At 36.2% G+C, this 25,652-nt stretch overlaps 1 protein-coding gene across 16 annotated transcripts in view; it reads left to right on the top strand.

Annotated features, from left to right (window-relative positions):
• RAPGEF6 (Rap guanine nucleotide exchange factor 6) overlaps positions 1-22,232 on the top strand; it is a 157,890-nt gene extending 135,658 nt beyond the window's left edge. For 13 of the 16 annotated variants that reach the window (XM_087955324.1, XM_026687401.2, XM_087955327.1 and 10 more), the window contains 6 exons: positions 1,120-1,254; positions 1,996-2,106; positions 7,739-7,964; positions 9,386-9,903; positions 14,683-14,979; positions 17,118-22,232. In XM_087955324.1, coding sequence (XP_087811450.1) covers positions 1,120-1,254; positions 1,996-2,106; positions 7,739-7,964; positions 9,386-9,903; positions 14,683-14,979; positions 17,118-17,143 — 1,313 coding nt within the window. In that variant the 3' untranslated portion in view covers positions 17,144-22,232. The remainder of the gene's footprint in view (positions 1-1,119; positions 1,255-1,995; positions 2,107-7,738; positions 7,965-9,385; positions 9,904-14,682; positions 14,980-17,117) is intronic. The other 3 variants (XM_087955329.1, XM_087955325.1, XM_087955326.1) reach the window with 2 other exon arrangements.
• Positions 22,233-25,652: the final 3,420 nt, after the last annotated feature.

Raw genomic sequence — 25,652 nt, 5'->3', positions numbered from 1 at the left:
AATGTAATTTGGATTTTTCTTCCTGCCCTACAAGCACTGTCCCTTTTCATGTTTTGGCTGCAAGTGGAAAATAGAAAACCATTCCCAGTTACATATAAATTTTGATTTGCAATTAAAATTATAGTGGGAGTTATTTGAGAGGAATATGGGAAATATATTTTAAAACTGTGCTTTTGAAGTCCTGGGATAGTGCTGGGATTGAAAGTAGAGGTATTATATACAGAGAGAAGAGAAAGTAGTACATAGTAAACTCCCCCCAAATGCAAATTTAATAAAAGTGCGGCTGGTATTCTCTCATTCTGTAGACTGCCTGTCAAATGGCAAATGCCATTCAGAACTGGACTCCTTCTAAGCCAACTTTAAGTATTTTCGACGGACAAATGTATCTATGTATCTAATATTGTTATTGTTATTTACATTGATAGCTACCTATAAGTCAGTATCAAGCAACTCTGCTGGCCAGGTGTTTGAAATGTGATCTCATCAAGAACTACCTGGTTTAAACTATTTAGTTTAAGAAAAGGGAAGTGACATGAAACAGGAAGAAGGATGGAGGAATGACTGATGTGAAGTAGCTGTATTTGGACAGAATTTGAATTTCATAAGGGCAGATTAAACTGCAACCAGCTTTCTTACATAACATGGTAAAAGATGTTCAGAGTAAGGAATATCACAAGATAATTTAGTTTAATTCTGTTAACTCTAGGGTGAAGTGTTTTGCTCTACTTTTTTTTTTTTTTGTAGAGATAGTTCAGAGAGCTGCATCTTTACCATATTGACGTCAGGATTTCTGTTTGGTCAAAAATATATATTTGTTTCTTCAGTATTATTTTAAAAAGGCCAAATTAAGTAGAGCTCTTTAAATTATAACTCATATAATAGGTTCTTAGTACTAAAATGAATATGATTAATTTATCTTGTGTGTTTTGCAATTTTGTAAATATATATAAACATCATATTTTGCTGCTTTTCCCTCCGCAAAATTATGTCTTGATCAGATTTACTTGATGAAAGAGTTCAAAAATCATTGAGAGTATTCTGGGGAAACAAAATGAAACAAAACAATCATTTGTAGGAATATTCCAGGCTGAATTATAAATGTAAACATTTCTTCCATAGGTGCAGGTTCACCTCAAAAGTCACTTAGTTTATCTGAAGAACCAAGCAGTAAAAAGCACACAGAAGATGACATGTCTGTGGTATCATCGTTGCATTCCAGCCCTCCTGCTTCCCCTCAGGAATCTCTACGCAAAGGTAAGAGCGTCTTAAGACTGCATCATAGTTGATCTGACTTTAGTACACTCAGGATATTTTAGGCATTTATATTGGGCCACATTTTAACTGGAGAACAAGATAAACTTAATAAATTTATGGAAAGCTTATTATGTATAATATCTAAATGTGTTTAAAGTATTTTAAAACAGTGTCCAAGATATTTTATGATTGGGCTTGGAACTTAATGCCTTGGATACTTTCCTAATTACAGATACATTTGCTGTTGATTGCAATATCCTTCCAAATCTGCTGTGTTCTTCTGTGTGCTTTAAAAATTAACACATTTAATAAAAGCCAGAAAACTTTGTGCACATTTTTTGTTTGAATGGTTAGTTGGCAAGTTGCATTTCATTGGAACTCCCCAAACTTTACTTCTGCTAGAATTCATCTCTGTAAACATGTGTTTTAGTTTACTTTCTTATGCTTCTAAGGTTGCTATTTACATTTGTTGACTGATTATTATTTTTTGCTTGTCAGGATTTTCTCCTTTAAGAATAGACTTTGTTTGACAAAAGTAGCCCCATGCACTGATTAGCATCTCATTACAGAACTAAAATTAGATTATCTGTCCTTTTAAGTAATGAAACATTCACAGTTTTGTCACTATCTGTTTAACTTCAGAGCTTTATGTATCTTTCTGTACTTTATCCAAATGTAACATTATGTATATTGAAGAAAAGCAGTTTATGTGATTTGTTTTATATGTTCTTTTCTTTATAGTTAATAACTCACAGAGGTCTGAAAACTGCCAGCTTAATCTGTCTGGTTCCTCTTCCTCTCTTGCAAGTGAAACAAGCAACAAGAACAGTGGACATCGCAGCTATGGCATAGGTGGGGCTTATTTGCAAAAGAAAATCCAGCAGATGACTAGCAAGACAGCAGAAAGATCAGTCAGTATCGAAAAGCAGGAAAGTGAGGAGGATAGAGGCAAGCCTGAGCCTTTGTACAAAGCCAGGAAAAGAATGGGGTCACCCTTTGGAAGATTCAGGGAAAGAAGTATCTCCAGGGAAAGATCAGCGTTCACCTTTCGTATGGAGCCAGCATGCACACGAGAGAGGGATAGAAGCGAGAAGCAAAAGGACAGGCCCAGTATCGAGGGACATACAGCCAGCGGCCATGGAAACAGTAGCTCATTGATGTGGTTGTGTCCACAGTTCAGACCGAAAAGAAGGAAGACAATATGACATGTCATTTCATTCAGCTCATGGCATTGCTGTGTACTAGTTTTCATAGATGTTAAATATTTTCTGTTTATTGTTCTCATTCCCCGCCACCCCCAGAGATGGAAATAGCCAGATGATAAAATATATTTTTCTATATCTTGTTCACTTTGAATATTCATATGAATCTATTAGTAGAAGTGGGGGGCATTTGCCTCTCTTTAGGTGATTTAGAAAAAAACATGCCACAAATTCTGATGGTGATCCTGATGATTCTGATGTGATCACTGATTGTTCCAGCTATATTTTAGGAAACCAAGCTTAGCCCTTCTTAAGTATCAGGTTATGACTTTCTTTCCGTGGAGTTTGGTTAGCTGTGTGTAGCAGGCAAAAAGCCAGTAAATAAATAATAGGCTACATAACATTCTGGTTTAAATATGCATTTACTATCATTCTTTCTAGCCCTTAGTCAATCATATGGTACCATATGCAATTCATTCACTTGTGCTAATAATGGTGTGGCTGCTTTGTCACATAGCTGGTTACTTTCATGAAGCAGGTTTTATTGGTAAAGACAATTCATGCAGAATGCAGTTATATTAGCAAAATAAATAAACAGTTGCAGAAAAAGCCTGCTATGCTGCTTGAAATATTTAAAGCTATAAACATAAAATTTAAGTGGAGAATTCAAGCATTTCTGTTGGCTTGTGTCTATATTTACTTGGAAAGAAGTCCAAAGGAAGCCCAAGGAATTTTCAAATAACATAAGCATGGATTGGTCACTTTTCATATTTTATTTACAAACCCAGTCGTTACAATATACAGATTGTGTTTTGTAGTTTACTATCTAAGAGGAAAAATTTTCAGTTGTGTATACCGTATTTATCGGCGTATAACACGCACTTTTTCCCCCTGAAAATAGGGGGCAAATGATGTATGCGTGTTATACGCCGATATAATGTTAAGAAGCCTTCGGTGAATGCTGCTGGGATCGGGGATCAAGGACACAAATGAAAGAAGGGGAGGGAGGAAGCAACCGAAGCCTGTCCTTCTCTCTGGGTCAGCTCTCTCAGTCGCTCTCTCGCTCCTCCACCAGCACAGGAAGAAACTGCTTCAAAGAAGCGGGGGGCTTTTCCTGTCGCCTTTCTCCCCCCACCCGTCCGCCCGCCCGCCCGCCCGCCCGCAGTGCTCCGTTCTGCCTGCCTGCCTGCCTTCGTTAATGGTTGAATCGGAACAGCTTCGGCTGAGTAAAAGAGGCGAATAGTTATTATTCTCAGCCGAAGCTGCTCCCAAACAACCAGAAACTAAGGCAGGCAGGCAGGCAGGCAGAATGGGACACTGTGGATTGAGCGCGCGTGGGGTGGGAGTGGGGTGAAATTTCCCTCTTAAAATGAAGATGCGTGTTATACGCCTGTGCGTGTTATACGCCGATAAATACGGTATTTAAAAACTTCGTAAACTATTATAACATCAGTATGGTATGCTAAACATATATACAGTTATTTCTTTATCTGAAGTGCATGTCTTTGAAATAACGTGTAATTTATAGAGCATAATTTATACAGTTGTATATTATTTACTTTTAAATAATATTTTTTGCATAACTTATGTAATCAGATCATTTAATTTCACATTCTAGATATGATTTTAATGGATAAATACAAATATTAGTTATATCAATATTAAATTGTATATCACCATAACAGCCAAATAACTACTGTAAACGTATCTATTTCCTTTTAAGTAATGTTACCCTCACTTGAATAGCTCAGTCATGATTAATCAATGTTTTACTTCCCTTTCATAACAATTCTTAAAATTGGAAGATTTTTATATTTGGCTGTAATAAATTAATATTTTTTTTTTATTTGAGATTACCAGATCATTGTATAGAGGTATTAAGCCCTTTAGAAACAGCAGATGAAATATTTTACAAATGTTCATTGCCATGGTAGTGGCAGCATATAGTTGAGCTTGGTTGATCGATCTCAACCATTGCAAAGAGTGGGCCCTGCTTAATAGTTGGACCTGGGAATTGAAAATTCAGCCAAAAGAATATCGAAGTAAATGAACTTATGAATTTAATCATAAGGAGTTGAGATTGACTTGAGAACTTCTTTATTTTTTAATGGGGGAACAAATCTCATCTATGAACCTCAGAATCACAGTATATTAGGGAGGAATGTATTTTAGTGATTGCTTCACTTAATCTACAAACTCATTATCTACCCCAAATTTAAAAAGAAACTTGTGAATAAAAATATTTGGCAGCCTTCCCTTCCCCATTGTTTTATCACAACCATTGGTTAGGTTGATGGGAGTTCTGTGAGCAACATACCTAGAGGGATAGTTGGGTTGGAGAAGGTTATTAAAAGACATAAAGGAGAAATAATGTACATATTGTGGGGGATGTTTTCTGCAATCATCAAGCCCATAAAATATTTTTAAAACATAGTACTGTTCAGTAGGAGAAACACTGTGAGACATGTTGTGTTTGTTTTCCTTTGCATAGCATAGTTTTGCTAAATAAGCTGGTGTTTTTTAATTCTAAACTGGGAATAGCAATATTTAATAAGATATATAGCACCTATATGCATTTGCATACATAAGCAAAGAAGACACAAACTTACTGTGAGAAACGTGACGTGTCCTTAGGTATTAGGGTATCTTAACTTCATATTCTAGGTTGTTTCTCAGTAAACAGAATCACTGAAGAGGAAATATTGTGAGAGAGAAGAGAGCGAGTGAGAGAGTAGTAAGGAATATATTAGGTGTTCTGACCCCCTGAATGGATGTTGAGGCCTTGCTTGAATGTGGTAAATAATAGTTTGGAATGGCAACATTTCCAGTTGCTTATCAGGAGGTAGGCACAAAAGTTCCAGGCAGATCTGGAGAGATTAGTAGTTTTAGTTGAACAACAGAAGGGGAAAACTGAATTAAATAATCCTTCTGAACTTATTTATTTAATTTTTGTGCTTCCCATCTCACTGTCAGGCGACTCTTGTTGTGTTTGACCTTTTTAATGTAAAAAAGAAAAGACATTCAAAACTCCGTATTATGCTTATATTTGACCCTCATATTCTACACCTGTTACAGGGTCTGTTATAGTATATCAGCTAAAGCCAAAACTATAAATGTGTTATGTAATATGAAATTTCCCTTAAATTCTGAATCAGCTTTCAGCTGCAATCTCAAATAAGAAATTAACTGCCTGAGACTCAGTTTAAGTAATAGAAAAATGGAATACGAATGTTGAAACCCGTATGTTCTGATCTTTTTAAAGCTAAGATCTAGAACAGAACATACAAGTTTTAACATATATAGTCCAAAAGATTAAAAAGCTTGAAACTTAATGTAGCTTAAATTTGTAGGAATCCCGCACAGTGACATACTGTGAGTCAGCTCTAAGGTTGATATCTAATGATAATTGATACTCACATCAATAGAAGAGATTATTCTTTTCCTGTACTGGCAGGTAAAGGGACATCTTCAGTAATGCATGTATCATTCACAAAAAAATAACTGTATATGCCAGGACAGATATTCCCAGAGGAATACTAGAAACAGGCAGAGGTAGCTTATATTTCACTCTCCATTTATTTTTAATTAAATTTACTGAAAAAGTAGACTTTCAGATGAACTATAGTCATTGTGTTTAATTTTTCCTTATTGCATATATATTATATTCCTTTCTTGTCCCCTATAATTCTCAGTTCAGAGAATTAGTTCAGTTTGTTTACCTCCTTAAACAAAGATTTCCCACACCTAGGCAGGTTACGGATAACTGAAATGCTAGAGAAGCAGCAGAGCCAAAAATGTTTCTTCTTTCTGGTTGCCCCATATTTATATTACTTTGAAGATTCCCCAGCAACATGTTAAATTAAATTCATTTTAAACAATGAAAATGATGGATTAAACTGTTTATGACCTTTTTTTCTGTTATCTAAAAATCCAAAAATAATTTGTAATGCTTTGAAGATTTAGTTCTGGTCTTCACAAACAATCGAAAAAGATAAAATGTTTCCCCATTTTCAAATGCAGCTTATAGGTAAAATATTTGTATAGTTCCAACCAATAACCAGGTCAAATGATTCTCTTTTTCTACTTTCAGTATGTTAAGGTGTACACACATTATTTTACAGTGTATTATATATAGAATACCATACAATGTAGTAGGTAAAGCAGGTAAAGCAAAGCTTTTAGAATTCTCTCCAACTCCTCAAGTAGCAGTTTTCTCTCAAATCATTTGACCAGGAAGAAGAGTGCTTTGAATATAGGACATATCATCATACTAACAATTGCTTTTCTTGTCAGAGGACACCAAAAGGATGCACATTTTTATTTCTCTCTAGACTCTGCTGGATCAAGGCCATTTTTTTAACTTACTTTTTTCAGCTTCTTCACCACATTTCTTCATTTTAGAAACCTAAGATTGGGTTAAAAAGTATGACTTTAGAAAAAATAATGGTTAGATAATAAGAAACCATTGTATATTATAAATCACCCAAAGACCTACTAGAATATCTCAGTCTATTCTAATAAAACCACAGTTAACTAACCGTCTCCATAGCAGAAAAAGAGATAGTTTCAGACAATTAATCACAATTAAGACATTAGACCAATAATCCCATCATATGCTAAATGAAAAACAAAATTAAAATTCTATATAATTAGATATTTTGTTAAATATCTGGTCTTTCAGGAAACAAAGGCAATCCTCTAGCACTTTTACCAAGTTTGCCAATACAGTGAAACAAAACTTCAGAATTCAGGCTGTATTTGCATAGCTAAATCAATATGTTGATGAAATAGAAGCAATGCAGGAGGCATAGCGTATAACTGCGCAAACAGAACAGCTTCTTTGGGAGAAAGCATTTAACCTGCAGAAAAAGCATATACACTCGATTCTATTGTGTCTGTAGTCGGCTCATTGCTTTTGATTGCAGTATCTTTTTATTTGATCAGCTGGAAGGCAAGGTTCCTCGGGGTTTGTCTAGCTTTTGAAGAAGCCGTACTTGCTGCCCTTGAAAGTCCTGGTTGGTTTAGCACATAACAGCATCTCTGAAACAGATCGGTGAAAGAAGTTACCCAGTTTTTGTCCCTTGACGTTAAAATTAATTCATAAAGAAATCAATTCCCTTCTGTTGCGTTTTATTGTTTTCCATTGAGCAAAAGGAACTCGCATAAAACAAATGACGAAAAGTCTTGTAAGAAAAGAGATAAAACGCCGAAAAGCTATTTCTCAAATAAATGGTGGTGTGCTTACATTTTCTCTCAATGCTGTCTTCTCCTGTCATGTTTAGGCTATGCCCTGATCCCGTCTGCCAAATCTGAGAATTTTTCCGATTCCAGCCACAGTGAGATCTCCTCACGATCCAGCATTGTCAGCAACTGTTCTGCTGACTCCATGTCTGCAGCCCTTCAAGATGAGAGGTGTCTGCCTCAGACGATGGTGATGGATGCAGTTGGGGCAGGGGAAAGGAGAGAGCCCTTTCAGCCACCACTTGAATACAACCAATCTTGCCCTGGGTAAGAATCATTTCTTCCTCCAGGATGGTTATTGATAGCCTGTCTTTTAGGACTTTAAAAAAAGCAGCTCATAAACCATTTGAACAATTATACATTGAAAATCCCATAGCATGTTTAAGATAAATTAACAAATCTCTAGGGTCTTTCCCGTGGCCCTTGGTTTAATGGCCCTGTGGGAGGATAAGAAAAGGGCCAGCTGCAATCAGCTTCTGGGTTGGTCTATGCCTGTTTCTTCCCTGCCTCCTTCCCACTTTAAGAGACCCTTTGCACAGGGCAGGTGGTGATAATTGACTGGTGTGCAAAAGCATCGAGATGTTGCATTCAAGTCATTTGCTGCTTGTGGTGTCATCACACTCAAGGGGATTATTAGCCTGCTGAAAAGCCGTTTAGCACTTCACAGAAGGGCAAAGCCGTAGCTTCTGTTGAAAGAAACCCAGCTTTAGAATTGTCCCCTATTGGAAAAGTTTCAATTGGTGTGATAATGTAAGTGGGAGAAAATGAATGGAAGTGAGATTTAAATAATTTCCCTCTGGTATAGCATGCTTCAAACATATTAAAAAGACAAAAGAGGTGTAGGTTTTTTTTGTTCAAACTACAACATGATACAGTGGTTGGCGACAGTTGTTTCATAGTTCTGCCATGCAAGGAGGAAATGCATTTCCAGGCATGTGCCCATTATATGTAGTCACCCTTCTGACTATTTCTGTTACAACTTCTGTCAGCAGAAGGCTGAAGAATGGCTGTTGTTTTAAAACCTTAAAAAGTATTTTTGGTGGCCCTGGTCTCTCAACAAAATCCTAGGCACATTCACATAATATTCTTTGAAACACAGTACAACCCTGGGTTTTAATTTCTTTCGATTATTCCCTGCCTTTGGCAAAGAACATTTTTTACTTTTTATTTAACAAATTTACATACTACCCATTTCGCTGTCTAAGTGACTGAGCAGTTTATAAGTGAAAAACAAACATATTCCTTACCAAAGGATTTTACAAAACAAAGATCCCAATATTTAATCCCCTAATGGAATGTTTAAGAATCGTTTGCTTCTAAGATGTCTTTTAAATACAAAGATGAGTTTATAAATATGTTTGAAATTTCTGTTATTTACAAACAGGAACATATGAATATTACTGGTCAGTTCTCACTGGAAAAAGAGAAACAAAGATAAACTATATTTGTTGACTTTTGAAAAACTTGGCAGAAATGTGCAATTATTTTATTCAGAAGAAAAACTGGGCAAACAATAATTAAGACTATTGCCACATTCAGTTAATATTTTTAAAATGTTAAAGGAAGTGCAAAATATATTTCCTTGCTATTTTATTTTGAATTTTAACACTGATTCTGTCCCTACCGATTTGCTTGCATGGTCATTTCAACAGCATTTTTATTTTCCTTCTAATTTGTGCTGTCTTCAGTTTAAGCTGGCCGCTGCCTAGACCTCCAATGATCCGAGGGCTGCCTGTCCCATCTTCCATGAGCACCGAGGAGATTTCTCATGAGCACCTCACAATAGAAGCAGCAGATAGTGGCCGTGGAAGCTGGACCTCTTGTTCGAGTAACTCTCATGATAATTTTCAAAACATACAGAACCAAAAGGGGTGGGACCTCTTAAACTCTTACCGCCATGCTCATTTAGAAAGGGCCATCGCTGAAGTGGAGCCATCCAGCTGCTGTCCTGAGGAGACTCATTTGCAGTCACACAGCCATTCAGATGGTAGTCGGCAACCCAAAACTGGCATGGACTTTGACCAGTCCCGACACAGCTGGGCTTCATCTACTTCCCTGTCAGACATGCACGAAACAAACTATGGGACCATAAAACGAAGAGGACTGGAGAGCTTAACAGCAGAGCAAGCTGAAGTTTTGGACGCTAAAACAGGCAGTGATGCAGCTTACAAAACTGTCACTTCAAGTACAGAACATGGCCTCATAGGTAAGCGTGATGAAAAGCCAGTGGATGTTTTCACAGCTGTTGTGTATTATGTAGTTGAGCTGTTAAGGAAAGGTTTCAACAGCCCTCATGGCCAATTTGCATGTAAGAAGTTCTTCTTGTACACATGTCTTCAATCAACTCAAGTCCTCTGCTGGAGTGTCTCCAGATCTCCTTGGGGGAAGGGTGGGATTTAAAATAATAGACAGCATGTTTTATTGACTGGCAGGGAAGAGAGACAACTTGTGTAGCTACTTTGGGACTTTTTGTATATTTTCTGATAAGAAATTTCTTGCAGTTCTTTTGTTAAGAATTTGATTTTTTTTAATCATTCACACTAAGTATCACCAGCATGGGGAGAAAATTTGTGATGGATAAATCCAGTTGAGATATTTTTCTCTCCAGCAATTTGGCAGTGTATGCATTTTTTGCTTTGCCTTCAAGACAGGAAGGAAATCATCTTCATGTATCATTTCCCAAGCTTGTCATATTGGCCGTCAATCAAACACCTATTATTGTAGGAAACAACTATTTTGAGAAGAAGCAGACTCCATGCCAAATTCCATTTTTTGATTGAAGATGAAAGATGTCACATAAAATATCCTCTTGAGCCATTTGTAGCATTGCTTTCAGACAAAAGGGTGCTTAAGAAATTATTATTCTTGCACTGAATCAAAATGTTGTCCTTGAATATTAACATAGAATAGACTATCTGTAGGGTAGACATTAAAAGATTAACTATGGCACAGGCATACCATGTATTTATTTCTCTTTGTAGATTAAGAAAGTGCAACACTATTAGGTGTACATAAGAATTGTCCCCTTTTGAATACCCTTTCTTAAAGGGCATTTATGGGGTGATACATTCTAGAAGGTGACACTTCCACAGTCACATAAATCACGCCCATATACTGTGGAAGGGGATGCAAAAGCAATATTTTAAGATATTAGAAAGCCAGACATAATGGGAAGAATGCATAGAAAGGAACAGTAGATTGTGCTCAGTGTTTAAGGAAAAAAGTGTTTATTTTCAGTGTCCAGTGGTTTCCTAGATGCTGTTTTCACATCTATATTTATTTCAGATTTCAACTGATGTTTAAATGAATCGTATGCGGCATCATAGTATCATAATCACTGTACCAAAATGTACCTTGCACATTCTGTGAGAAAAGCTATGTTTGCCTAACTTAATCAGCTACCCATCTATTAATTACTCTCCAGTTCCCCAATATTTATACCAGAAGTAATTTCATAGTCTACCAGCAACATCTGAACTGAGTATGAATGACATGGCTATGGGGAAAGCAATTTAGATATTTCAGAAAAAAAATCTTCTAGAGTTCCGTTTGTTTAAAGTTTAGGGTCCATCCCCTGAAACCTATTCCCTTTCTTTTTCAAATGCTTTTGAAAAACGTATTTCACTGAACAGACCTTTCTATTTGTCATTTGTTATATACTTCTGGTGATTTCCATATTAGGTTGTTTTTGTACCCTTTGCCTGTTAGGTCACATGCTTGTCAATCAGTTTTGACAGCATGGATCCACAATCTTCTGATAATAGAAGAGAAAGAATAATAGCTTCCATTAAAGGATGTAGTAAATGAAACAGAAGATTATAAATATTGAGAAATTGAGAAATACTGTTCACTAGCACCTAGTTTTTTTCTCTCTCCTTTTTTCCATGCATCCCAGTTTGTTTAGGTTTTTAAAAATTCTATATTGCTTCCTGTGGATGAAGAGTTCCAAATTTCTTAATGCCCATAGAAAGAGAATTGCTGACATGTTAAGTAAAGAAAAAAATTTAATTAGCAAAGATAATTAATTTTGTTTAAGAAAAGATAAAAGCAGGAATATTAAGCTTTTAGCAAAGGAAGAAAAGAGCTCATTGGTTTAATGGTAAGAGCACTGGACGAGAAACCAGGAGACTGTGAGTTCTAGTCCCTATTTAGGCACGAAAGCCAGTTAGTTCAACAGCCCCCAACCTTTTGGGCATCAGGGACTGGTTCCGTAGAGAGAGGCTTTTCCGCGGACCATTTTTGCATGCTGCCTGCCTCCCACAGATGGGGCTTTGCTTGTTTGTGCAGCCTGGTTGCTGGCATGCCACAGACCTGTGCCAGTCCATAGACTGGGGGTTGCGGACCCTTGAGTTAAGTGACTTTGGCCAGTCATTCTCCCTCAGCCAAACCCACCTGACAGGGTTGTTGTGGGAAAAATAAAGAGGCAGGAGTATGTTCACAGCCTTGAGTTGATCAAAACATATTTTTAAAAAGTGGGATAACAATGTAACAATAACCCGTTCAACAAATAGGTAGAATGAAACCCAATTTATAAACAATTTGCTTTCATGTCCAAAAGCAAGAGGCCATATATTTCATTCATAAAGGCAAAATTATCATTGCTGAAAGTTTGTGCAGGATTATAACTGAACTTCGTAAATCCAATATTGTCTGCCCAGTCAAATTTACCATTTCACAGCTTTGACCCTGTTTTTACCTTACTAATTTTAGCAGCTGTCTTTTTTTGTTTTCCTAAGGATGCAGAATTAAGCTACACTTTAAAAAGAATTACTCAGATTCATAGGACAGCTGAGAATTAGAACACGACATGCAATCATCTGCTTTCTATTTAATCAAAATACCTATTTATAATGGAATGTTACTTTTTATTTTAACATCCTAAAAGAGGCTTACTCCATTCCAATAAAATAATGGTTTCAGTAAAACGAAGTCTGTCATTTGGCAGTGAGTTTTTTTTAAAACACCATTTCTGGAAACCAGCTGTTTTAGAATTGAAATGGCTGCAAATTGCATGCCTTGTCACAGTAAATAAACTTGACCTAGAAACTTCAAGAGCTTTAGCAATGCACTCCGATTTGTCTTTTGTAGATGAGACTGGGTGTAGAGTAGGAAGAGTAAGATATACCATAATATTTCAGTATCCTTTTTTACTCCTCCCACCCCATTAGTAGGTTTTTCAAGATTTCAGACTCCATTTATTGCCTTTTTATATACAGGCAGTCCTTGACATACCACCATAATTGAGCCCAAACTTTCTGTTGTTAAGTGAGACATTTGTTAAATGAATTTTGCCCCATTTTACAACCTTTCTTGCCACAGCTGTTAAGTGAATTGCTGCAGTTGACACATTAGTAACCAGTTAAGTGAATCCGGCTTCCCCACTGACTTCGCTTGTCAGAAGGTCACTGAAGGTGATCACATGACATTGGGACATGGCAATGGTCATAAGTATGAACCAGTTGCCAAGCTTCCAAATTTTGATCACGAGATCATGGGAAGGCTGCAACGATTGTGTGAAAAATGGCCATACTTTTTTCAGTGCTGTTTAAACTTTGAATGGTCGTTTAAATGAACTGTTGTAAGTTGAGGACAACCAGTATAGGAGACAACCAGAGATAACTGACAATTATATAATATTGGAATATACTTGGAAAATTTTGTAATAGATTTGGAAGCATTCAGAGTTTTGAACTGGCCTTACAAGCCCAGTAATCTCTTACCCCTACTCCAGTATCCGTGGAAATTTTTGATTCATATTTCTCCAAAGATCAGTCCTTCCACCTTGTCTCCAAAGGAAGAAATACATAGCATTCTAGGGTCCTGAGTTAACTTTTTAGAAAATGCAAGATTGCAAATCCAAATTTGTAAGAGAGAGCACACTCAGGAGCATCAAAAGAAGTCAGTTTGGCAGGTGGGCACATGAAGCTGATGAAACCCTGTCCCTTTTTAATGTGCTTTGCAGATGTGGATGTCTCTTACAGTAAAAATGAGATAGCTTTAAAGTTGAGGACAAATAAATGACAAGCTTTGCCAACAAAACCACATTAAAATTTTATGAAGGCAAACAATGATTTTAATTGTACTTGGGTATTTTAATTTCTTGGACTTCTACAAATATATCAATAGCAATACAAATGTTGCTAGAATTAAAATATAGACTGTATAAAATGTATGAAGTATAGTTAATTTTTGGATGTGGAAAGGACAAACTAAATTGCATTTAGTTGCAGTATGTGCTGTTTATTTTTATTTTTTAAATACTTTGGTCAGTAAATGCTAGATTGTTGGGAATCAAGTTACTTATGAAAATAGTTTGTAATCTACTGGTGCTCGAAGAAGTAGGGTTTTGAAAAATAACTTCCAGTCATCAAATAGTTCAGGTCAATATTAATTATTTATTATGTCTGCCTTGTTTTTGTGCCAATCACTTAAAAATACAACTCCAAAAACAGAGACACTTCATAATCCAAATTTCCCCTGTATGAACAGTTTGCCCAAACAAAAACGATATTGAAGAATCTTTAGAGCAAGACTTTTCTGGATGGTATCTTGGCACCTTATTTAGAAGAATGTTTGTGACAGATATATCATGTATGACTATGTCATCAAATGCTACAATTCACCTACCTGCATTCAGTTTTTGACACAAGTATGTAAGGATGGCATTTGTGAGATGATATCACCACAGATATGTCATCATTTTGGTGTCATTGTGACTTGCTATTGATATATTAATAGATCAGCCAATAAGAGAAAATTTTCCAAAATAATACATTTTTTAAAGACCAGAGGCAGTTAACCTAATATCTGAATGTTTTCTAGAAAAATAAAGTTTTATGAGTGATTTTCATTTACCTTTTGTTTAATTAAGTTTTTTATTAAATCATTATAACATTTCACTGTTGTTTTTTTTAAATTAAAACAATGCTTTTATTTTGTCTTTGTTTCCTTCATTAACATTTCCATTGCTTATTTCTTGTGCTAGTGTACTGTGTCACCTCATCTAAGGAAGACACTAGATATAGGGAGCCACCGCCCACCCCGCCAGGATATATGGGGATTTCTTTAGCGGACATAAAAGAAGGATCCCACCACCCACACCTAAAGCCTCCAGACTATAGTGTGGCGGTGCAGAGGTCAAAGATGCTGTCTAGGCTCTCCTCCACTCCTCTGAGTAGCGAACCAGTGGCCTGTTTTCCAAAGAAGATGCCTAAGTGGCATGGCCGGCAACCGTCCCATCCTAAGCTAGCAGATATGACTGGCGCAAATAGTGAAGAGGATGGTATGTTAAAAGATCTCCTTTGATAGCTGTTGAGTAAAGTCGTATGTGATTTATTTTAAGTTTTGGGAAGTGCACAGTCTGTCTTTACCTTACAACCCTCTCCATGAATGTGCCTCAGTGATTCTTTTCTCCCCTTTTCTTCCCTCTTTGTTCATTTGTATATGCTTTACATATGCTTATGTGAGAATAAAGTGATCCTAAAGGGAACAAAAAAACAGAAAGTGTATTAGGCACTAATTATTAGCTAGAATATTTGGAAGAAACAGGTTCCAAATGACTTGTCCTACCCACAAGAAAAAGAAGAAAACAATTGTTTTCAGCAATTTAAAATGTAACAGAAATTATTTTGAAAGTGGCTACATTAGCTATGCTTTTATGTACTAAAGAGATAAACAGAATTATGATTAGCAGTGTCTTATCTCTGCTACATGGAGTTCCATGAAGCAACTCTAAACGAGTACAGAACCTATCAGATGCAGGTTCCTGTTATGCAGGAAGCTGAGTATTTCCTAACATGCCACTCAATAGAGCATTATTAATCTAGCTAAAATCTCAGTGTGATGCCTCTCCCTTCAGTTAAGTGTTGTAGGTATACGTACTGGGCAGCCAAGCAGGACATAGTTATTAGCTTCCACAAATAAAGTTCTAAGAGAATACTGTTAGATTAAAAAGAGCAGAACAGCTGAGGCTTTAAGTTGCAATTTCAATTATTTATAAGACTTGAAATTGCTCACTGGACAAAATCAAATCCACAGAGACCCGCTAATTGTATCACATTGATACCTTATACTTGACCTCTGTTCTGAACCATTTAAACCTCAGTAGCAAAATTTAAAAGAAACCAGAATTTATAAAATGAAGACTATTTAAAAAAAAACTTGAATCTGGTGTTTTCACATTTCTATTTGTTGCTCATTTACTCCTTGGAAATAAGCAATTTTGACTTCCATGACATTTTCATTCCATTTTCTGTTGTCTCCCATTATTTGTGCTTTGTCTGGCTCTGTTTTTAATTGCATCCATGAATCTGAACACTTTTCACAGATTTTGCTGTGGAATTTTAGTATAATCTTGTCCAGTTTGCTTTGAAATCATTTTGTTGTTTTGTACAAAAGCAGCTTGTAAGTCGCATTATAGAGCACAATGTTTTTTAAAAAATGGGTGGGTCCAATTTGCGTATTTCTCTATGAATATATATTGCTAAACCAAGACAAACATTTGTTTAAAGTGTTAGGTTTCTATGAAATATTCTAAGCATCAGTTCATCAGGCATTTCCCCTCCCAGTAGAATAAGTCAACCTTCCTGACCTTCATGCTAGAGAGCTCAAAAACAATAGATTAAGATGGATTTTACTTCTATATTTTGTGTTTTTGAGTCAGTTCTGAGTCCTGGTGACCACCTGAACAAGTCCCTGTAGTTTTCTTGGCAATGTTTTGGGAGAAGAGGTTGGGCATTGCCTCCTTCCTAGAAGATATACTGACGACCAGAGTCACACAGTTAAACTGTGTGAAATTCTTCTGGTTCCTAGACTGATGCCTTAACCACCATACCAAATAGACACTTAGGATAGATTATATAGCCACTAAGACAAAATTATCCTTTAATTGCATATTGCATTACGTGTAACTATGATTAATAACAGGGTTACTCAGTGACTGACTGGTCTTCCCCAATCCTAGACATTGAAGTTTACATTACTACACTGTCTCATTCTGTGAGAATTTTGTCAGCTGATTTGCAGAGTGTGGCTGAGAGTCAACACTGAGTTTAATTTACCACGTTCACTTTTTGTTGTTGTTGGCATTTCAGTATGAAAGGCACAAGCCAAGCCAACTATCTTTAAGGCCTCTGAAGGCTATTATGAATCATTATCCCAAATTCCAGCATTATGAGCTGCATCATGTTAAATTGGCATTATGATTTAGAATTAGATAAATTTTAGAAAAACATTCATCATTCCTTGCATAAGCAACAGTGATAGCAGTAAAGAACGGTTTTTAATTTAAAAAAAGGATCTATTTTAACTCAGAAAAAAATAATCCTAGGTTTCTGATAGATATGCCACAGTTTTAATTGAAATATATTGTATGTTCATGACACAAAGATTTCACGTTTTTGTTTTTGTTTTATTTCACAGAAGATGAGCAAGTATCTGCAGTCTAGTCTCTGTGCTTCCTGTGAAACTTGTTTCAAAATTTACAACATTGGAGGAAGGAATTTTACAGTATTGTCAGCTATAGCTGACAGCTTGCTGCTATTGACTTCAAAGAATTGTGTTTGCTCTCTTCAACTAGTAGGATGAACTATCTGGATTGTAATTTTGAATTTGCTTCAGCCCACTGCAATCAATTCGATGTTGGAAAGAGAAAATACTCATTCTAAGAAATACTGACCCTGTATTGCAGTATCAAGAAGGACCTAATACACGACGCGTGGGGGCCAGCTTGGGAGCAATCTTCTATAGAAGAACTATAGAATCTTTTAAGTAGACTTTGTTCAGATATTTTCTCTATAACTATTATGGCTCTCAATTGAAGAAAGTTATTTTATGTACTTGCCTGAATTGGAAAACTACAACAAAACTTAAGAAACTTCTGCAACAATCTGAAGAGTAATTTATTAATTTGGAATTTATATAAGGTTCTTTTTTTTTGTAAAGTATTTGAATGCTCTGGTTGGCTAATGTGAATGCTTTTTCAAAGAAAATAAGGAAGCAAATTGTTTAGGTGTTAGTGTGATGTCTTATGCTAAGCAAAACACTTGATTTCTGAGGAACTGGATGTTCATGAATGCAGCTAGAGGTTTACACACAGTGCAACATCGGCCAAGTCAATCTGTAAAATATCAAGCCCTCAGAAGTATATATTGAGTGTGATTTGATGTGTGTACAGTAGTGAAATACTGCCACCTACTGATTCTGTATTTTAAAACCAGTGAAACGCACACAGTTTCTTTTCAGCTGCCAAATAATTATTGTAAGGGAGTAGTTGCATTTTCTTCTTCTTTCCTACATTCCATTTTCTTCCCCCTTGTCTATAAACAGTTTCATGGAACATTTGTATCATTACAATTTTTTCTTCTTCTACAAGACTTGCATTGGAATAGTATCCAACAGAATTTAACTTAAAATTTTCAAACTTGCAAATTTAGGAGCAAAATCATAGAAGTAAAAAGGCCATTAGTTGATGGTAGTGTTGATGATGGTGATGATAGTAAAGTCTGTATTTTATTTCGGACTTCCAATTTTATTTGAAACTTTCCCCATTCTGTAAGACCAGTTTGGTTGTAAGTCTTTCCCCCCCGGTACTTAAAAAAATGTTCATAATTTTTTATGTTTATTAAATCCAAGAAGACCTCCTGCATTTGAAAAAAAAAAAAGGTAGTTCTGAGTGCCTGACAAACACAAAAAGGCAAAGAATTTTGCAGATTTGAAATGGAAGGCATTTTTCAACACTTTAAGCCATTGATGACTACTTCTGCCTTTTGGACTACTGTTCTTGTTGCCAAAAATAATGCATAACAGCTTTTATATCAACTTTTTTCTACCTATTGTCCTCTCGGTGTATTTGGGTAAAAACTCCTTGCATTCCAACGAGCAAGTTAAAAATTATGAAATATGAATATCTAAAATGTGATTACAAATCTGAATATTGAAGGGAGTGGACAACCCATCTAATTCAAGAATTATTAATGGAATTTATTTTACTACTTAACCTTAAATGTTTAGAATGAGTAGCTAAGATATCAAAACTCTTCTTTTATTCCCCCAAGAGCAACCAACAATGAGAATATACTAAAGCTTGACATCCATAATTTCAACATTTATAACAATGTTATGTCATGGACAATTGAGAGTTAAACTTCCCTGCACACATCACCAACAAAGTCCCAAGTAATAGATTCCCACCGATTCAGTGATTTTAAAATACATTGGAGATGGATAATCTTCCAGATCCCCATGTGACATCCCAACAAGTTACCATGTTGAGGAAAATTGCTCTGGATCATCCCAGATTTTACAATGAGCATATTGAATGCTTAAAATATAGTTGTACAAATTTGAGAACTTGTAAAATGAAACATATCTGTTGCTACTGATGTCACTCACCCCTAATAAGCACATTTTTAAAAATAGAAAGAGACAAGGCTTAGGAGTGCTGTTGCTCTAAGCTTTTTGGGTGGTTGGGGGGGGGAGTGGAGAGTGAAACTTCAATACTACTTATTCTCAAGTGCCTGGTATAATTGCAAGATGGAATTTACTCTCTTATCTCAAGCTCGTATGCTGGATTTTGGAAATGCCCAACAAATATCACTTCAAATAACATTTTAAAATCCAGTGAAGCTGCAGGCAGTTCTAGTTCCACACCACATGTCCTTGGAAGAGATGCTGTCCTGCAGGGTGGGGTGATTACAAAGGTGCTATTTACAGAGGAAGATGATTCACTGACTCATATATAATGCACATTTTCATGTGTATTATGCAAAAATAAAAATAAAAAATGAAAGACTTGGATGACATGGCAGCTTTACTTAGCCAACCAGAGTACATAGCAAAAACTGGAGTTATTATTTGTGTTTATATTATTCCCCTACTGCATAATGGTTGCCTAGTCAAACATAATCAGTGGACATGAATGTCTCAATGTATATTTAAAGTTTACTTGTAAACCTTAATATCATAAATGTTTACAGTCTAGGGTAGAAGGAAGGATGTCTGTCTGTTTTAAAGGTGCCTCAAGTCAATTCTATATTTTACACTTCAAGTTATAAATAATTTTCAGATTTACATTTCTGTGCAAGGTGAATGTTGCTTGTATGTACAAGAATCAAAATTTTCTGTTTGAATATGAAATCAGTGATAGCTTTCCCAGAAAGCCTATATGAAATATGCTTGTCCGTTGGATTGTTCCAAATTTAATGGAGAACTTCTTCAATGCCTTGAAACATGAAATTGCAAATCTGAACGTTGAACTGATAACCTAACTCAACTATTAATTACACAATATATGTTACCACTTAAATGTCTGGAATAAATAGTTGAGACATCAGGGCTCTTTTCTCTCTCCCCCTGCCCCCAAGACCTTAAGGAAACCATAATAATGTTATGAATAATGGCACAACAGAGTTGAAATTTCCCTGCACACAAACCACCACATACTCCATAGTAGTACAGTTCCCATTGTTTCATAGATTTGTGAAAAGTTTTTTTTATGGATCGTCTCCTAGAAATTCAACCAAATGTCCAACCAAATAGATGTGCTGTTATTCTGTTTAAAAAGTGTTTGATGAACAAGGATGTCTGCGGTATGGACATGCCTTCTGCCAGATATTTCTGGGCTGCCAGAGAAGGAAGTTACGCTTGTCAAAAATAAAGTTTTAAAATCGAGTGCTGAGCTCTCCGCAAGTCCAGTTCACACGGCGTTTCATGCAGTTTATAAGTCCAAACTTAACTTTAAACTTTCTAGATGGTATATGCTTAAGGGCCAACATTATAGCATTTCTCTCATTTCAAATGTTTCACTTTATAGATACAAAACATTTTTTACGCCTTTTCTCTTTGGTAGTAATTTTTGTTAGATTACCAACCCACCTCAAGGTCTTGTTGAAAATCTCATGATCCAAAAATCGCCCTCTTAAATTTGATGCATTTGTACCAACGGCATTCGAAGATGTTTGCTTTTAAGATTACATTATTTTTGAAATCACTGGGCGTCTTTTAATACATTCTTTTAAAAATGCAGAACCTGTAGAGCGTAAATATGCAGCGGATCAGCGAGCCCTTTTAACTGCTTCCTCTTTGCACAGTGTAAACTGCCTCAGCCTGTCCTTGCTCTGATCCTTTGGGGTTTTGGTTTAGTTTTTGTTTTTTCCAGATGAATAGTCAGGGACAGTAGCCAAACTGAAATGGAGCTTGGGTGAACCCAAGGAGATAGATTTTTTTTAAAGCTATTCATTGTAAAACTGCTTAACCCCATTTTGTGCTGTTTACATAATGCTTATTCGTTACAACAACATATTACTAGCATGTGCTGCCTCTTCTTCATTATACATTACGTGTCAGTTTTTTTCAAGCTCTTGAAAGGGCCAATGCTTCTCTGTATATAACATTTATTCTTTTTAAATTGTATTGTGAGGAAGTTGGCCTTATGCTAGAAGCGCAATAGGAATGTTTAAAAATCTCACACGTGGAACAAGCATCGGTTTTTAATTTACATGAATAGGAGGAAAAGGAAACCCTGTATTGTAATATGTAAGTAGGCCTGTATATAATTTGCTATTTGATTGCTCTTTGACACAGCATTTATAGTAAAGATAAACTAAGTTGTGAAAGGAGGCATAATACTGAGCTACATTTTCCAAAGCAGTGATTTGTAAGGTGCACTTCGGTTACCTTGACACGCGGTGTCATCTAAGGTAAATTAAAAAGGTTTTGATTTCACTTGAATTAAGTACATGGCCAGCCTTTGTCTTCTAAAGTTAAGAGAATTTTGCACTAATGCTAAAAAAGCTGAGTCTCATTTCGGCTTTTGAAAACACTTATTGAGAAATGATCCTGCTGCACAGCTGAGGCGATTCCAAATGATGAGTAATGGATTTTCAATAAGAACCCATTATGTCAATGTATCTCAGGAGGTAAATGAAAGAAGCTTGATCTGTTCAGCCTTGCATTCACACAAATAATTTATAGGAAAGAGTGCTACAGGTCCATGTCATTCATATTATCTGAAATGCAATTTTAAAAACATTGCACTTGCCTTCCAAAAACTGATCAGGAAAAAAAAACTTCTTCATTGATTGAAACGTTTAATGCCAACAGTTTAAACTCTTGAGTAACAAACAAATTTCACCTCCAGTTCATTCCTTTCCCTTTTCCTCCAGTTGTACTTGTCGTTGTGTCTTTAATTTCTTTATATATACATGGAATGCAGTTTAGCTTAGTATTCATGACATTTTGCGTATGTGAGCATATGGGCAAAAACTGCACAGTTGTAATGGTATTCCAATGGCAATTGTAAAACTGCACAAATCAGTGATTGTAAAGTATTCTGTAACAAGCAATGTTTGTCTTCTATTTTTTTATACCTCTTACACTTATGTCTTTTAGAAAGACAGTGCCTCTGTATGCTTTTTTGTATTTTTACTGGGTGATTGTAAATATTTGTTATATTTTTGGTTAAGAGAATGTTTAAAAGTATTGTTTAATATCCAATCTACTAATGATGTTGGAACCAATAAACAAACTTATCATGGATTGTGCGTGGGTTAATTTTTATTCAACATTTCTCTCTTTCTGCCCCTCCCCCATAAATATTTGGATCACTTCCATACTTTAGTCCTACCTAGAACTCTTGACCAAGAAGCAAGTCTCATTCAATTAAAATGAAGCTTATTTACAAGTGCTTGTGACAGGACTCTTATTGGGAGATCAGCTTGTTAATGCAGTTAGCAATGATATTCTAAGAGTGCTCTTTTGCATTGGTTTATTAACTGTAAGTAGCCGCATTCCAGTGAGAAAGCAGAAATAATTTTAACACTGCAGAGGTGGTTCTCTACTTACAATAGTTTGTTTAGTGACTTGTCGGGCTCTTGAGTTCACTCTGAGTGCATCAGCTCCTAATATGCCTTGCAGCAAGTCAGCTGGCCATGTCACCTTATCTCTGCTGCTGCTGGATCTGTATTTCTGCTTGTGTGCTGACCGATGGCTTTGGAATGACTCAGAAGAGCTGAGGATAGATTCTGCAACAACTACGGGGATGGAGGATGGATTCTGAAGCAACTGCAGGGCTGCTGGAAATGGCTCTTTTCATGTATTGATGTGCATATTGTTAAAGGGGGGGGGGGGTTGGGACACATAGGTGGTAATTAGGACAGGTTAAAACATGGTGAAGGTGGCACCAGGTGGGGATCAGTTAGTGAGGTTCGGAATAGGCTAGGGATGTAGACATGTCACAGGGTTAATAGCATTTAGGGATAATGGGTTAGGCGTGGCCAGAATTAGAACTGCGTATAGGCCTGGGTGTGGTGGGGTGTGTCTCATGATAATGGTAATAAAAGGAAAGGGAGCAAACTCAAACCTAGTCTTGCCTGGCTTTTAGCCCTGTCAGAGAAGAATATTTGTTATTTGCTGAGCTAATGAATAAACAACCATTGCACGACAAAGGAGCTGGAGTATGTATTCATTTCAGGACAAATCCTCAATACTCAAGGACTGGCTGAGATGACCATTCAAAGTTACAATGACACTGAAAAAAGTGACTTAGGACCATTTTTCACAGTTACAACCTCTGCAGCATCCCCATGATCATGTGATCAAAATTTGGATGCTTGGCAACTGGTTCATATTTATGACCATTGCTGTGTCCCAAGGTCATGTGATCACTTTCTGCGACCTGACAAAGTCAACGAGGAAGCCAGATTCATTTAACAACTAGGTTACTAATGTATGCAGCAATTTACTTAACTGTGGGCAAGAAAAGTTGTAAAATGGGGCAAAACTCAATTGACAAAATAATGCCTCACTTAACATCAGAAATTTGGGGCTCAATTATGGTTGTAAGTCGAGGATTACCTGTAGATAGAAACTGAAGAACAATAAAGAATCGGATTTCTCTTTGCAATAAAAAAGTGGCCATCAACTTAGGCTTAATTAGAACAGACTGACTGTGCCAACTAACTTGAAAGGGAGTTCTTCTAGTTAAGTGGATAGGGTGTTGAGATGGGAGGCACAGATAAAGAGCTGCCACATAATTTAAAATACCGTGTTACATGAATTATTTTTAGTGCAAAAACTTCATGAATTGTACAATGAGGTATTTGCTAAGGGAATTTTATCTGCAGCATTCAATCAGGCTTATTTTAGTTATACCAAAAGCAAATAAAGAATCAGACTGTGTGCTAATTCTCATCCGATCTCATTGATTTAATGTTGCTACGAAGATCTTTACAGCAGTGTTAGCAAATAGATTACAGCAAGTGATATTGTTTGTTCTTAAGAATAACCATGGTTTATAAAAAGTAGGCAAGCAGCAGACAACATTGGATTAGTTGTAGATTTAATAGATTTGCATGAAAAAGTCAATTTGTAAGTTTATCATTAGACACTGAAAAAGCCTATGACAAAATATATAAACAGTGTATGTTTGCTGCATTAAACAGGTTTAGTTTTCTCAAAACTCCCTGATTAATTTATATTGTTTGCTTTGTTTGCCATGCTGGCTGGCTATGTGCAAGGTCGCAGTGATTCAGTTATACTCCAGGTGGTGCTGCAGTCCCAGAGAACTCTTCCTGTGTCAAGGACTTTCTGCAACCAAACTCTCAGAACCATACTGCTCCTCTGGACTAATAGCAGCCAGGTGCTATTGGAGGTGCATGTTTAGAGCTTTGCTCCTGGACTTGCAGTGAATGGTGGGACTTTTGGGATAAAGTTGGAACAATAAAGGGGAGTTAAGTCTTTGTTCTGGCTATGTTGTTTCTGTGCCCAGCCCCGGGTCACCACAAATTCTTTAAACCCAAACCCCCCTATTATAAGTATTTGTTAATCAATAAATCAATTTCATTCATTTCATTTATGTATTTATATCCTGCCTTTATTATTTCTATAAATAACTTAAGGTGGCAAACATCCAACATACCTTTCTCCTCCTATGTTCCCCTATGAGGTAGGTTTGGGCTCAGAGAGAGTAACTGGCCCAAAGTCATTCAGCTGGTTTTCACGCCTGAGGAAGATTTGAACTCAAAATCTCCTACTTTTTTGGCTGGTGCCTTAACCACTAGGCCAAACTGGGTCTTTGGCAATTTGATATTCAGATGCCCAAAATTGAGTAGAATAAAGAATTAGACACTCCTATATTGCCTAGACAATGCAAGAGTGTCTTAACTTATATAGCAAGAATATCAATTGACTTTAAACTATGACAATACACAACAAAAAGTAATATTTAGAATTTATTGGACTCCATTATGTTTATATAGAAAAGAAATGACTAATACAAATACTCTGTGGGAGATGTAATATGGACAGTGCTTCTTTAAAACACACATTTTTACAGTGTCCTTTAAATGCTTTAACTTGAAACTTCTGTGGACTGTTATCAATATAGGAAACAGCACGTGCATTACGTGCTCGGTTAAACAATTTAGATAGCAATGTAACAGCAGCAAAAATAACCTACCAGCAGAGGGCAGCATGGCATATTGTTTCTCCTTTTTTCTCCACAGCGGATCCTTTTATAATGTATTCAGGGCTAAAACTAAAAATTATAAGGAAAAAAAGATATCTCTGCTTTTCTTCCTTTCCATATATATCTAAGCCACAAAACTATACCTTTCTAATTTGACCATCATATCAGCCATATTACTGGGTTTTTTTTTGGGGGGGGGGTGTTGTTAGGTTGGCCTTCATCAAGATGTTCAAAGTTTATTTTTCTAGCGTTACCTTGTTATGTCACTTGTATAGAAAGAACTGCTCTTGAGGATTGTTCCTAGATTTTAGAAAAAAACATTTTTTTCATGATTCATGAGTGAGGGGGAGAATAATTACAAAGAAGACTCTATGGACATGGTGTCCACACACTATGCATGTTCGTTGTCCATCAGCTGCAAGGAAGACAACCAACTTGGTTGTGGAGGGCAAGTAAGTCAATGAAAGCCAGTTTGGGCAGTGATTAAGATT

Source organism: Notechis scutatus, chromosome 2 (assembly GCF_049901735.1).
Source record: "Notechis scutatus isolate UNSWTSFEM ecotype Mainland chromosome 2, rNotScu1.2, whole genome shotgun sequence".
Classification (NCBI taxonomy): Eukaryota; Metazoa; Chordata; class Lepidosauria; order Squamata; family Elapidae; genus Notechis; species Notechis scutatus.
The sequence above is the reverse complement of the archived record's forward strand: the minus strand, read 5'-3'. Positions and strand labels throughout refer to the sequence as shown.